The sequence below is a fragment of the Agelaius phoeniceus genome, chromosome 21 (assembly GCF_051311805.1).
Source record: "Agelaius phoeniceus isolate bAgePho1 chromosome 21, bAgePho1.hap1, whole genome shotgun sequence".
Taxonomy (NCBI): Eukaryota; Metazoa; Chordata; class Aves; order Passeriformes; family Icteridae; genus Agelaius; species Agelaius phoeniceus.
Window position 1 is genome coordinate 7210295 of NC_135285.1, and position 15789 is coordinate 7226083.

The following is a 15789-nucleotide window of genomic DNA, read 5'->3' on the forward strand; positions in this document are numbered from 1 at the left end:
TTTTTTAAAGGAAACAATCAGTCAGAGGAGGCTGGAGTTGTGTCTGGCTTCCCTTAGGAATGTCTTTATCATTTCAATGTGCAAAACAGTGAAACATGGATTACAGCCATGGAGCAGCTCTGTGTAAGATGTGAATTTTTCAGGTGACCCTCTGGCAAGACTCATGAAATACTACTTAGAGAACATGTAAAAGCTTCTCACTCTCTGCTGCACATCTCAGCTGACCAGAGAACACCCCTGAAGTGCCAGTGAATGATCCATTCTCTCTGTTTTCCAGCCAAGCCCCCTGACAGTCTGCAAGCTTCACAAGGCTGCAGGTTCCCTCCAGCTGCATGGCACAGGCAGCTCAGGAGCACAGTGAGCAAATCTGGCTGGGAGTGCACCCAGGGCCAGACACAAAGCCATTTCTCAAACCCAGAAACAACTCCTGTGGCTGCTTTTCCACATCACTAACATCATGTCCTGCTCATTCACCTGCCCTCAGAGAGAAAGGCCAGCACCATCACCCACCCCTGCATGGATTGTGCTCAGGCTCTCAGGTGATTCATTTCACACTGTCAGAGGCTGAAGAGGTGGGAAGGGGCAGACTGGGAAAAGGGCACAGGATGTGCTGGTTTTTAGGGAGACATCTCACCTTTTGTTAAAGCCTCACTCATTGCTGGTGCTCCCTGCCTGTACCACCATCTCATACTTAAACAGCAGCCTTCACACACACACCCCACTTCTGCTGCAACCTAGTTTTTCCTATCTAATAAAAGCTGATGCCTTGTTTTGCACACAGAGAATCAGATTTCAACTCAGAGTAAACCAAAAGAGTATGAAAACAAACCCTGAATGCACCTACCTCTTGCTTCAGTGTTAATCTGGACATGATTTCACTGTGGTCAATAAGGGACAGCTCATCCACCTCTTCCTCCAGCTGTGATGATTCCAAAGCATCTGGTGACTGTGGCTGCCTGTGACAAAGAAAAGGGAAATACCCTTCATCAAATGACAGTGAGTACACAGACACCCTGGAGGTAAATCTTTTGCAAACAAGCCCAAATGTCTCTCTCTAACTCTGTTGTTTTGTGCATCTCTTGAAAAGGAGAAAGATAAACCTTTAGGACTGAACACTTGTCTGTCTGCATTTCTGGCAGACAGGATTTTACTATAAGTACACACTTCCATGTCTCCTTAATCCACCAAATTTTTAGTGCACACAAATCTAAGCCCTTCCTCAAGTGTACAGAGACTGAGCACGCTCTCCTCATACACATCTTAGTCAGTTCATGACCCCTTGTGCTGAGACAAGGGGAGATGGCAGCCTCTTGTGCTGCAGGAAAATAGAGCAGAAAATCATGACCATTTTTTTTTGGTCATTCCTACCCCCAAAGGCTGGTACTCTTGTGCCAGGACATATCCTCTCTGTGCTTGTATTTCTAAAAAAACCAAAACCGAAGTACTTATGTTGCTCGTGGCTTTCCCCAGGCCAAAATCCACCAGTCAGTACTTTGGGCAGATAGTGAGCTCTGCAGAGCACTCTTGTGTTGTCTCCTTCACTGCAGGGATGAAAACCCTCAAACCAACTGCAGGAAAATGGGGGAGGGAAGTTGACTGTCACACACAAATCAACTGCTGTTCTCTGTTTTTGCTTTAGAAATGCAATTGCAGAGCAATCTCGAGCAGCAGGGAAGCACTCACTCCACTCCTCCTGAAGCCCATCTGTTACAGCTTGCACCTCTTCATTTACATAGGCAAATGACAGCTAAGAGCATTAGGAGGGATAGAAAGCCTCCTGCTCCAGGGCCTCAGCCAGCCTCTAACTAGCAGGGTTAGGAAGAAATTTCCCTCTGGAAGACTATTCCAAACAGCAAGACAGACTCTTTTCACACATTTCCCTGGAAGCAGGAGGGAGCAGCCAGTGTCAGGGACAGCACAGCCCCTGAGATGGACTGAGGATGCCAACACAGGCTGCATTAACCCCATGGGCTCCTTGAGCTCAGCAAGGAAATCCTGCCAGGGTTCTCCTCGTTCAGCAGGATCCCACCAGGCACTGGCTGTGCAAAAAAAGTGGGCTCAGAAGTTTAGACAACACGAAGGAGGGTTAGGGCACACCAGGCAGCCCCGAGGATGGTTTGGCAGAGGGGATGTTGGGGCTCTGCACCCTTTGAACCTGGAAGGAGGACACCAGGGGTCAAGGCTCACCTTTCAGCACCATCTTTGCCCTCCTTCCCCATGGCACTGCTGTTCACAGCCGAGTCTTTGGAGTGGCCATCTTTGACAGGGGGAGACTCCTGCCAAGAGAAAGAAGTTTTTCATCATTACACGGGGTCCTTGAGCCCAGCCAGCCTTGCATTTACAGTCTGCCTGCCTCTAAATGGCCCTTTACTGTAAATTCCTACAGAGCAGTTAAAGATTGATGCAAGTTAATGCCAAATGCCAGGAAAACACAGAAGTTAATCAGACAGGAAATTTGGGACCATCTCTGGAGACTAGTGTAATTAGTACTGTTTGCTTTTAACGTTGTGAAATGATGCTGAAAGTTACAACATAAGTCAGCTGTTGTCTTGGATTTTAACCCTCTCATGACCTTTTATTTTTCCTCCAGCCCTTCCTGTTGAAATACACTTTGCCTCCTGCTTTAATCCAAACAGACACAATCAGCTCTAAGCTCTCCAGTTTCAGTTCCCCTCCTGACCACAGCCCCCCTGCCTCAGGGGGTGGATGCTCACTGCTCCCTACCTCCCTCCTCTCCCATCAGAAGAGGTTTTGCAATGATGCAAGGTTTCCACTCCACGACTCAGGGCTGTGGAAATGAGGCTAATGCAAAAAAGCAGAACCAGCTGAACCCGCGGCACGGAACAGCAGGTAGAGAGCTCAGAGCAAAGATACAGCATTTTAAATTAGCCATTTATTAAGGAGACAAATAGCCATGAACAGCAAATGGGAATATTAATCCAAAAGTGTCAGAGTTCAGAATTATTTAACATCATGCAGAGTGAAGCTTGGAAATGCAAACCTAGTGAAGAGACAGGACTGAAAGCACATCCATGCTATCCACCTAGCATGGAAACACCCTGCTGAGCCTGGCTTTCTTGGGGTCCGCAGGATTTTTCCAGACTCTATCTGTAAAGCCCTTTGCTTCAAAGTTGAGAATCTGCTCAGAGCTGCCCAAAAGGATGGGCCTGCCCAGATGTGTCTCCTGAGGGGAAGTGATGGGAGCACTATCTCTCGGCGTATTTAACACCACCGTGGATAAAGGTCCTGGAGACATCCTGCAGGAGATGTGCCTTCCAAGGGGAGGGCAGGCAAAAGGATCACCATGCACTGCTGCCAGTTTCCTATGACCCAACAGGAAGATGGGACCTCCCTGGAATGGAAAACGCCCTGGCTGCTCTAGGAAATATCTAAGATACAAGGCTTGGGTAAAGGAAGAAACATCGTGTGAGTACAATGCTATATCAATCATTTACTCTGCAACCAAACAGTGAAGGAAAAAATAAGTATTTAGTGCAGAAGGCTTTCTATATTAAAATAGGGAAGGCAAAGCAGTTACAAGAAAAGATGTGGCCCCAGGATGGCTCAGGGTGCAGCTCTCTGCAAGGGAACTTCACGCAAGCAGCTCTGAACAGCAGCGAAGCGCAAACAGCGCGGCAGGAGGAGCCATCCCTGACTCCTGCCAGGGCTCAGCGTCACCCCAACAGCATCTCCTGCTCTGCACCTGCACCAAGAGGGCCCCCAGCCCTGCAGCCAGCAGTGGGCAAGCAGAGGGACAGACAGGGTGTGCAGAGGAGCCCCGTGCAGTCGGCATGCACCGGGCAGGGCAGCCCCTCCCGGGCCTCTCGGGCTGTTACTTACTCCTTCAGAGCCTGGGAGTTCCCCGTTGCTCTGGCCAGAGGAATACAGATTGACATATTCACCCTCACCAGCCTCCTCACTGGCGTTTTCACTCTGAGGGAGACAGGATGAAAGGAAATACGTGATGGTGCCCCCCACCAGCGCTTTGTGGCAGACAGAAGCAGGGAGCAGAACTGCCCTGGCAGCTGCTGTCACCTCCCTCGAGCTGTTCTCTGTCTCTGTGGCCAACAGCAGCCACTGAGGCTGCACCATCCTGGGGATCATTGTTTCTGGCTCTGGAGGACTATCCTGGAGGCCCTGGGCAGCAGCAGGCTCTGCTTTGCAAGAGCTCTGGGCTCCAGGTGAGAGTGCCAAGGTGGATTTCAAGGTGCTGGAAGCAGAATGTTCAGAGCTGGACACAGAGCTCCTGTCCTAGCCAGGGCAGTCCTGCTGAGTGCAGACCAGCCCTCAGCCCCACAGGCATCAAAGGTATCCCCCAAACTAGGCTACAAGCATGGACTAGACCCACCAGGCCAGAATAAACCAAACTCGAGGCCTTCTGGGATATAAAACAGACCCGGTGCAAGGAAGATGCAAAGCAAGGTCACATCCAAAGCGTGAAAAGCTGCACATTTACTCTGTAATCAGTGACCCTCTTCCAAACTTGGCAGAGAGGCAGCACTAGCATGCCCTGTGCTGACAGCTCTAATCCCATCAACTCTCGGCTTTGCAGCAGACGAAAGAGGAACTGTCTTGAAAATGAGGTGTTCAAAAAAGTATTTGTAATGGACAGACCTGCTCAGTGATGTGCAAAGGGATCTGGGACTCAAACTAGCAGAGTGGGAGCAGTGTTAGCCTCACTTCACCAACATGTGACAACCTGCCACCAAGCACACAGCTGGGGCTGATGGGAACTGGGAAGAGCAGGAACCTGGAGAGAACAATAGGTTTTATGCACAGGAGAGACAGAGCTGGACTGGACCCACTGCTCCTGGTGACTCAGGAGGGAGCAGGTGGCAACTGCAGGATGTGAACTGCTGTTAGGAGCCTGCATTTAGTAACTACCAACCTCACAAAACACTCCTTTACCTCCCTCAGCTTTATCTTACAATTGCAGGAAGCTACAGCCAACTCTCCCCTTCACCAGCATTTGACATTTCGTGTTTCCTATATCTGTGTAACATTTTCTAAAACCCGCTGAGGCTGTCCTTTTTTTTTCTAGCCGCTTTTATATGAAATTTCCTCTCTTCAATCCACACACATTTGGAAACCAGACTAGACCACAATTTAGCATGTATTAATACAAGAGACATTTTCCTTGAAAGAAAAACCCCAACAAACAAAGGCAGCCTTGCGTGAAGGTGCGTTATCATCTCTTTGGATGGTCTCACCGAAGGCGTCTGGAGAGAATCAGTGAAAGAGGTTTCAGAAGGAAGGCAGACAGGAGCATTCCCATTAAAGCTGCTCTCCTGAGAAGAGGAGTTTGGCACATCCACAGTGCTGGGTGACTGGCTGGCTGCAGCGGGCACCGCTAGGTCGGGGCTCTGGGACAGATGGACGGGTGGAAAAGGTGGAGTGGAGCAGGAGGAGGAGGTAGAAGAGAGGAAAGGAGGTATGGAGACTTGGTTGTGAGGCACAAAGTCCTGGGAGTAGGACCTAAACACAGATTTGTACTGCAGGATGCAGAGACACAACACAAAAAAAACCAAGGAAAATGGGGAAAGGAAAGAGACAGACAAAAGAAAAAGTAATTAGATTGGCAGCAGCATAGCAGTGACAGCACAAGGCATTTCTAACACAGGCAGCACTATTTCACCATCCACGCACTAGAGCAGGAATTGCTACCTGGGATACATCAGCCAGGCTTTCCCTGGCTGCTCTTGCACCAACAGCAGCCTGGCTGCTCATCTCACAGAGGGAAAGTGAGCAACAAGGTGTGAGCTGCAGGTATCCAGCCTTTGCTAGGCAGGGGAAAACCTGGATAGCTCAGAACTGCTAAAGCAGTGACCCTGAAATCATCTGAGTGGAGGAAAGGATGTGAAGGCACACAGAAAGCACAACTCTGAGCATGCTGGAAGTATCTACATAGAGAAAACTACTTCAAGTGCTTATTGCTTTTCTGGGATTTTCCACAGGATCCAAATTTAAGATGCTTTTTGCTCCAGCCCTATAATTTAACAGCTACTGTGTCAAGTCTGTTCCAGAACACACAGCTCCCAGGGAGGAGTGGCTGGATACTGCCTTCAAAGTTACACTGAAGGATAAAGGAGATTATGCTGCTACTCCTTCCCATTCGTGAAAAACAGGGAGCAAAAATGGTAATTGCCCTCAGGAGTGATGAATTCCTTATCAAACCAATCCTTTAATGCAGTGCCTTGAAGAATCAGCTGAAGAGATGAAAAGAGATCATCTGCGTAAAGCTTTATTTCACTATCTCTCCTAATCATCAGATTACTGTTCAGATAATATTAAACAGGGTGCAGTGGGAATATATTGTGCCAAGAAAAACAAGAGCAACCCTCTGTCTTTTAACATCTGGTGCTAGTAAGATTTGCCATCAGGGTAAGTCCAAAACAAAGCTGACTACCATTAAAAAAAAAAAAAAAGCTAAATCTGCTGGAGAGGAGTTTATTTTAAAACTTGCAAAGCTGGTCATAGTCAAGTGGACTGAAAGAAGAAACACACCATCCAAAAAAACCCCAGGCTGGAACACACTTGTGGTGCTGCTCCGTTGAGGGATCTGCTGCAGGACAGTGCAGTACAGAGCTCTCAAGAAGCACTGACACAATTTGCTCAAACCAGGCTGAAAACTGACAACACTGTGGTGTAAAAAGAAAAGGAATCAAAGGCAGGAATTGGAGAATTCAGGCTACATTTTCTCAGGAGAGTTGAGCAGGTAAGAAAAAGCAAAGCTTAGTCCATCACCTGAGCCCCAGCAGCAGCACCCAGCTCAGCAGTGGTATTTTTGTTTCTACCTAGGAAAGATGTGGGCTTAAAAATCTAAACTGATAACAGCCTCAGGCCAGAGGCCTGGTCAAAAAAGCTTTTCCACTACAAAGGAAAGGAAATGTAAAGGTCAATGATTAGGCTTTACCTTCCACCACCTTAATCCTTGAGTGCCTGTGCCTTGTGCCTTGCGTGGAGTCCAGCAGTGCTCCGGGTGTATTCTCAGGGCCCAAAACAAATTGCAGGCCATAATACAGAGGAGAGGAGGGGGATGCTTTGGAAAGAGAGCTTAAAAGACTACTGAAAAATAATTAAAATGCAAATCCCCTCCATGTGCCTGTGGCTAAAAGGAGACTGGCTCTAGGACAGGCTCCTCTCTCTTCCTGCCCATTTCTTTCCGGATGAGCAGCGCTGGCTCCAGGGACACTGTCAGCTTTTGGAGCTGCCTCAGTAACAATGACAAGTCTAATCTCTGTATTTACTTTCTGCCTGGATAAATGCTCTACATTTATTCATTTTCACTTGCATGGCACAAACCACTAAATCCCTCGTAAGACGCCGGGCTCATGACATCACCTTGGCTCAGCAGATTCATTCTGCCTGCCTGGTATTTCATGATCTCACTGGCACTAATATTCCAATGATCACCCCAAGTCCCAGCCTAGACCCCAAACCACTGCTCAACAGCTCGAGAAAGCACTCAAAAAACTGCTGTGCTGATAAGAAGATGCTTTGAGAGGAAATAATGAGCTCCAGGAGAAGCTCTGTGCCAGCTCCCCCATTGCTGGATTTCCTGCACCCACATGACACGGGCGGCACACGCCGTCCTTCACTCTGTACTTGATGGACATCTTCCACCCAGGAGGTCCAGGGGGCTTTGTCCCTGACCTGCTGAACCCAGAGGAAAAGGCAGGCTTTGCAAAGCAGCAGTGGAGCTCACGCAGGGCAGCAGTGAAAGGAAATGACTGTGCTGAGCCAAGTCACTCTGGGACAAGCCCTGCGTGAGGTGCTGGCAGGGTTAGCTCAGGGCAGGCTCTGCTCCCCTGCCTGCAGCCTGGACCAGCAGCCCAGGGACATGAGTTACTGCTTCTGGGGCAGGGACATTTGCACAGCTCCTGCCTCGAGGAGTTTCACACACATTAATCCTAATTTGAAGGCAATTTAGACCGAAATATAACATAACATTGAAGAAATTTTAGAAGTCTGAATGCAGATAAGTCAGTATTGACAATCACTGTATGTTTCTCTCTCCCTGGTCTCATAATACACCTTCAGAACAACTTCTTGGCATGAGATATGTTGAGAATGCCAGCTTAAGGCCCAGGTACCCATGAAAATGCATTAATCTTCATTATGTGATCCGTGAACAATCATTTAAGGATGCAGACAGGCTCTCAGCATGCTGTTAACAAAGGGAACAGTGCAGAGAAGCCTTTGGTGTGCTGGCATTAATTAGTCAGCCTGCTCTCAACTTCCAATCTTGTTGTAAAGTTGCATCTTGTAGAAAGGGAGCCAGGGAGCCCCCTCCTTCCTCCGGAGCCTGCAAGCAGCTCTGGAATTCCAGCTATGCAGCCGTGCTGGGACAAGAGCCAAGAGTGAAGCATACTTTTCAAAGGGAAAAAAACCCACCCTGCAGTGGAAATGATGTCCATATGGCACCCATTCCTGCTGCTCCCCAGTCTGACCCAGCCCAGCCAGCAGCTGCCCCAGGAATTCCAGCCATGGCTTCCATGGGATCTGGGTGTTGCCCATCTCCTGGAAGCCTTGTCATCCTCTAAAATAAATACTTTTTTGGGGAGGGGATGGTCCATTCAACACAACTGTCACAAGGAAACAAGCCACCCTTTAGTGCTCCCCCCCAAGAGGCAAGAGTTTATCTTGGAAACAAATCAGTGCTTGCTTTCATCAGCTCCTCAGAGGTTTCCTGCAGGGTCACAGTCAGTTATGGCTCCACAGACACAACCTCCTACCCCATGGCTCTGGTTTAACTGAGGTGATTTCTGGGAAAGCTACAAAACAGGGAAAGGATGCTCTCCTGTATCCAAACTCTGCCCACACTGCCAGCTCCCACCACAGGAGCAGAAGAAGCTCCCAGCATGAATAACTCTGACCTGTAACAGCAAATGGCCAAGACAGGGAGAAGAGGGAGCTCCCTCTCCTCTCACCAGTGCAGTGGTTTTTAAAAAAACATCTCTGCCACTTGGGAAGTGCTTGCACAAAGCCAGCTTTGAGCCTGGGAGCAGTCTCATCTCCTGGGAGCAGCAGGAAGCAAACCCTGAACATTTACCACACACTGTGACACAGAGGTCTCCCAGAAACAGCATCTTTCAACCTTTTCAATTTGCTGCCTTTGATTTTTTGCAACTGTGAATATTTCAGAACAGCTTTCCATCATTAGAAGCCTTGTTCCAGGATGTCCCAAAGGTCAGTGACATTCTGGCTGTTTATTTGGATTAGATGAAAGGAGATAAGCACTTTTTTCTATGAAAACTTATTTCAGGAGAGATGCTTCTTCACACTCACTAGGCATGGCTGACCACAGCTAACAGGCAGACAGGGGTATATATGCAGAGAGTCAGTGGTTCCAAGTTACAGCAGCCTCCAGCCCAAATCCAAAGCTGAATTCAATTACATGGCTGACAGAGCATCTGCAGCATCAGCAGACACAGCCTTTACCTTTTAAGCACAGCCTTCTCAGTTACCCTATGGACTTCTGCCAAATTAATCTGCCATCCTGCCACACACTCCCAGATCAGGTAGAGCATCAGACTCCCAAAGTATGAAGCTATCAGAGGAAAGGATCAATCTTTTAGATCTCCCCTGCTAATGTTATTAAGGGAACTATGTGGGCAGCGTGCCAGAACTGGATGCCCAAATTGTAACAGTACAGAATTATGTTCACAAAATACTGGGTGTTGCAAAGTCATTAGACCTTAAGAATATAATTGCACAGACAACTATTTGAAAAGACTTCCTATCTCATAACACAATGCTGGGCTTCCAGGTACTTTTGCTAATGAGGAAGGAAATGCTCCTGCAATGAATGGCTGGAAACACAAGCTGCCAACAGAATGGCTTCAAGCACTGCCACAGGAAAGGCAGCAACTCCTCAGGCTGGAATGTTTCTCAGCAAGGCCTCTGACCTGGCTGCAGAGCTGACCTCCCTGGTTTTAACTGATGGTTAGCACAGTACAGGGATGGATGGGACTTCTTGTGTCTCCTGGCTTCTGCACAAGAAAACACAAACTTTTCCTTGTGGAGGAGAGATTCCTGCACATCTTTGCAACAGAACAAATAAGGGGGCAGCAGGGGAAGAAAACATTTGAAAGATTTATTAACTATACTGTCATGCACCCCTCTTTGGAAAATATCAGAATTCAATTCAGTTGCACCTCCAACATCAACTCTTTAGCTTGTGGACAAAGCCCCCAGATCAAGATGGCAGATCTGGAACAAACAGAGTCTGGAGACCAAGACAAGACTTCTCAAAGATCAGTCACACAAAAAACAGGGGGTGTGTGGCCTATGAAGACAACATGGGACTGGTCAGAAAGACCTACAGAGACCTGCAGTGTTCCAACTGCAAGGAAAATGTGTAAACCCCCAGGGGAAGTGGTTTTCACCACCCCAGAGGATCCGGTGATGCCAGCAGGCAACAGCACTATTAATACCAATGTCCAAGCCTGCCACAGGCAGTGGAAATGAACACAAACACAGAAGGAATGCTAAACAGGAAAGGCAAAACAATACCTAAGTCAGAGCAGCTGGTTAAAGGGATGCAAATCTTTTCAATCCCCCTTCCCTCTGCTCCAAATTAAGGAGTGAAAACCTCAGGACAGAAACGAGCAAACACATTATGACTTCCCAGCCATGGCCTGACTGAGGCTCTCACCATGTGGATGAAAAGGGCTCAGATTCTGCTGAGGGCAGAGCCTGGTGTGTGCTGCAGGCTGGGAGTGAGCTCCAGGAATGGGAACCAGGCAGGGAAAACGTGGGAAGCACATGGCTGCGTCATGCACGCCTTTAATCACTGATCTGACCCCCCTTTTCCTGAACATACGTTAGCACACACACAAGAAAGAAGAACAGTTGCTGTGAATTTTCTGTGCACTTGCTCAATTTGCTCAAGAATGGTGAGAACAAGTGAGAACAGAAGCACTGAACTGGAGCTTTCATAAGGAAATCACTTGCGCCTTCTGCTGGAACCTGACAGCCAATTGGGTAATGGTAAATTACTGGAAATGTTCCTTAATTAAAAAGAAAACATAAGAAAAAACCCCAACGTTTTGAGAAAGGCAACTTATTTCTCCAGGATGAAGGATGCAGCCAAATTTCCACTACTGGCATGTACATGCCTTGGAGATACAACTGCTCCTTGTTTCAGTGAGGAAAAGCTTCCACAGGAGTTTCTGCAGTCACCAAGGGTGGATGGGCAGCAGTGGATTTATCTTCACTGGATATTTCCTCTACCAGTGCAGAGTTCTCCAGCTGCCAGGAAGTAATGAGATTTCAAGATCTGATTATTGCTGCTGCTGGGATACCTGCCCACCCATTTCCAGGCAAACAGCACAAGGACTGATTAAACCAAGGGAGAGCAGCCCTGTGCTCACAAGAAGGGAGAGAGGTGATCAGCCAGACAGAAACTACTGCCAACCACAACCAAGGATGATGCTTCTTGTTGCAAACCTCCTTCCCCACTGCTAACTACTTCCAAAAGAGGTGGGAATCCCCTGAATGATTTCTGACAGCACAATCCAGCTGTTCCCCCAGTGTGGGGTTCAATGGCTCAGCTGTCCATGGGATGGGGAACATGATGCAGTTCCTTAAAGCACCAGCCCACACCACCAACACAAGCCCTGCTGGCACAGAGGCCAGACACGAGTCAGACTGGGATAAAAAACAGCTCAACTTGCCAAACCTATGAGGTCTGATCCAGTTGCTCAAGATCTGCCCCTATCCAGTAAAAGCCATTACCTCTGACACAATTTCCTGCAAAGGAGGGAGAAGCACAATTAGTGAGTGGGCTGACAGAGCAGTGGTGGCAGCTGGGCTGCAGCAGCCCCTGCAGTGCTGACTGGAGAGAGAGGAGTCAGGGCTGTAGAAAAATTCATCCATTAAAAATTAAAAGATGCTCTGAACAGCTTCACCTCTTTTCTGCTGTTTGAAAACAGTCTTGTTAAGCCATGTAAATCAGGAGTAAGGCACTGATCCTTCACCTGGAACACGGAGCTAAGGGGATCACAAGCAGAGCGCGGCGCTGGCTCGGCCTCCCTGCCCCTGGCACGGGAACAGATGGGGACAGGGACAGGGACAGGGACAGGTCCTCCCTGGGAGTGACTCCTGTGCCCTCCCGAGCCAGTCTCCAGGGAAGGGAAAAAAGCACAGGGCACTTTCTGACAACTGGCTCCACTTGCAGGGCCTTGCTGACACTGGGGCAGGGGACAGCCAGCGAGTTTAGCAGCTCGGACTTCCTGGTATTGATCCAAAGAGGTTTTTGCTTCCTGTGCAGAATGAATAACAATTTATGTAGGAAACATATAATTTTAGGAGATCTGATAGCCACTGCTGCTATCTGGGTACAAAAGAGGCCAAGTGCTCAGCTGGCAGTGTCTGCAAGGTGTTCTCTCCCTGGCACTGACTCCTCACTGGGGCTGGTGGCAGATAATGCTGATTTTTGCCAGTTTTATTTTTCACCAGTGCTCACTTGAGTGCCCTTTCTCTAGGGGCAGAGGAGAAATGAAGACAAGAGGACATGAGGAGCAGAGCAGCAGGCTGAAGTGCTCCTGGTGCAGCTGGTGGCATCCATTGATGAAACCTCCTGGGGCAGATTGCAGGAGGGGCTCTGCTCCTCCCAGGGCTGATGGACAGTGGGTGTCACCCCGGGGAGGGATCCAAACCCCCACAGCTGTTTCACATCTCTGTCTTATTAGGGATAGGGGAAACAGGATAAACTGTGGTTATGGTATTACATGGGTCAATTATGATGCATGTAAGGACACTGGTAGCTGAAAGGACATTTGCAGCTCAAAGAGACACTTTCATAGTGAAAATCTCATTTTTGGCTGTGAAAAAATAGACCAGATAATGAGAAACTATGAATTATCCTAATTTAAAGGTACTAATGGAAAAATCACCATTTTTAATTCAGCTTATTTCATTTGACAGTGCCCTGTCTCATTGTTCTCATTGTTCCTCATGCTCCAGCCATTTATTTTATCCCTCACCAAATCCTTGCAAAAATGAGTAAGGATATTTTAATGAAGTTTCAACATTTCTTAAAATAATATATTCACAGTAATGTAGTCCAAAGTAAGATGAGAATGGGTCAGAGCAATTTAATAGGTAGTAACCATTTAATCCAACAAGGACACTTTTTAAAATCAAAGTGCCCACGTATTTTTAGAACATTATAGAGTCATATTTATAGCTTCCCAATTAAATCAAAAATAGTCAAGCACTTTTATCTAGTCCTACAGTTCCATGTTTTGCTAGCAAGGACCACTACCAGGTAAGAGAGCTGTACAATTCAGGACTTTTACTTCAAATTTTAGAACTGTTTACCACAAATTTATGCCAACACGAACCTTGCCACCCCTCAGCCTTTTCATCTGTGCAGCAAAGCTGTGATACTGCTCTCATAAGCTTTCATTCATGGCTTGTGAAGTAGCTCTACTTGTAAAGCACTTGAATACTTTTCTTCTTCTTTGGACCAGTGATTATCACTAATTTTTAAAGAATGAGTAAGTGCTGAAATGGGAAGATAGCAGTGGCACAGTGGGAGGATACTGTTTTCAAACATTTAATATTAAACTAATTGAACACTTCGGAATCTTCTCAAGTCTTGTCTGATAATTTCTTCTCCAGAAGAAGCCTAATTTACTAAACATCCAGGTCACTGTCAAAAAATAGTGTATTCTCAGTTGTCACCACATGGCAATCAGAGCATAACCACATAGTTTTACATGAAAATGAGCCCCACACTGATGAGCTGGTGGAATCCCATGGTTGAATTCAATTTCATTATGTTAACACTTCGTTATTACTACAATTTAATTTAAGCAGCTGATCAGAGATTTAAGCAGTGCTCTAATACTATTTTGATTTAAATGATTTCCAGCTCCTCCTGCCATTTTCTCTTCAGGCTGCTCACAAGTGCTGTAGGAGAGAAAACCCTGCTCATCCATCAGCAAATCATACAAGCAAACTGAGCTTGTTTGGGACCAGGGAGATGTGAAGAGAAGCAGACAGGCAAAAATGAGATGGAAGATCTAGCAGAGGCTGTTTTCTAGAAAAAAATAAATAAAGGAGCTGCAGCCCCTGTTCCACATCTTTGATTAAATCCATGGATTTCAGGACAGCATCTTGTTATTTCTCCCAAGGCCAGGCTCACACAGCAGCCTTTAATTGACTCATCCACATCAGTGGCATCATGCAATGGGACAAAAAGACTTTGCAGCTCCACCGTGCCGCCTGGGGCACACAGAGGTCACAGGAGTGTGCCTGGGCACACAGGCCAGCTCTCCTTCCTCAGTCCCCTGCTACAAATGACAACGTGGAGAGAGATACACCTCCCCTGGCTTCACTTGGTGAAAAGTGTAAATCTCAGCAAGATTTTCACCTGGTGGGATTTACACTTGGTGAGAGTTACACTTGGTGAGAGTTACACCTGGGCAGAGTTACACCTGGTGAGAGTGAGTTACACCTGGGCAGAGTTACACTTGGTGAGAGTTACACCTGGGCAGAGTTACACCTGGTGAGAGTGAGTTACACCTGGGCAGAGTGAGTTACACCTGGGCAGAGTGAGTTACACCTGGGCAGATTTACACACCGTTTCTCCCACCTGGCTGGTGACTACAGGAGGAGTTCCAAAGCCCCCAAAGGAACCTCCAGGTTCACCTGAGAGGCCAAGCAGGGAATTGGCAGAGCAGTCAGACAATACCCACGTGTTGCAGAACTCAGAACTCACCGAGTGCACAGGAAAGGAGCTGTGCCTGCTGAGAAAGGAGTTAGAGACTGACATAGTGAGGCCCTGAGTGGCACCGCAGTCCTCGGGGCTGAAGGGCACTTTAGGTTGCTGGACACAGTAGGAGACAGAGGAGAAAGAAGAGGCAGCATAGGAGGCCTGCTGAGGAAGGGGGAGAAAGCAGGAGACACAAGACACAGAGAAAGAGAGCACAGAAAAGGCGATGAATAAAGGGCAAGAAATGCTAACTGTAAAACAATGCATATAATGGCTGGCTAAACAAACAGCTATTCATACAGCTCATCAGAGCCAGACACACCAATATGCCTTTCTTGAGCTCAAGAGGCACGGCAAAAATCACAATTTAAATCTTCTTTGTTTCACAAATCCCTTAAATGTGAACTCCTGCCTCCCCCTCCCTGCTCACCCTGGACAGCTGCTCCTGGCTGCCCTTTTGTCCCCTTGCCGTGGGGACACACACCCACAGGAGGAACTGGCTCTAAGCACACAGTTCTTAGCACACAGTTCTTGCACATTCCTGGGTTTTTTTTTTCTGGCAACCTGCACACTGGGAATTTGGCCTCTCCAGTGTGAGCCATGGATCCTCACTGGTACTGCTGTGAGACTGGGTGACAGTGACATCCTGCCATTTCTCTGTCCAGTTCAAATAATAATCATTTGCACAGGAGGCAGCTGTTACACTGTAAGTGACAAAGCCTGCAAGGAATTTCTCCTGAATTTCCCTATGGCAAGGAGACTGAGAGAGGATAAGGTATATTCAGGCTTTCTCAGACTTGTTGAATAAAACATGCAATGTAAACACACAATCTTGTTTTTGATTAAGATCTGAAGCTGACAAGAAAGGACTTCCTCATTATTATATTACAGAAGAGTCCATCCAGCAAAACTTGCTGCTGCTAGAGCAGCTGATGCCCATTTGATTAGCCAAATCAACATCTCCCAGGGCAGCAGGAGCAGAGGAACAAGAGTCTGGGGGCTTTTAAGGGACTGTTGAATAAGCCATCACCTGCTTGCACCTCTTTCCCAAAGGAGAGATGAAG

The 15789-nt window shown here is 47.5% G+C and overlaps 1 protein-coding gene across 6 annotated transcripts in view; it reads right to left on the minus strand.

Annotated features, from left to right (window-relative positions):
• RAPGEF1 (Rap guanine nucleotide exchange factor 1) overlaps positions 1–15789 on the minus strand; it is an 84913-nt gene that overhangs the window by 13052 nt on the left and 56072 nt on the right. The window contains exons 11-15 of one of the 6 annotated variants that reach the window (XM_077189035.1): positions 14732–14887; positions 5211–5492; positions 3841–3933; positions 2188–2276; positions 845–956 (exon numbers count right to left, since the gene is read on the minus strand). In XM_077189035.1, the coding sequence (XP_077045150.1) occupies positions 845–956; positions 2188–2276; positions 3841–3933; positions 5211–5492; positions 14732–14887 (732 nt within the window). Of the gene's footprint in view, positions 1–844; positions 957–2187; positions 2277–3840; positions 3934–5210; positions 5493–14731; positions 14891–15789 lie in introns of all 6 variants that reach the window. The other 5 variants (XM_077189034.1, XM_077189037.1, XM_077189036.1 and 2 more) reach the window with 5 other exon arrangements.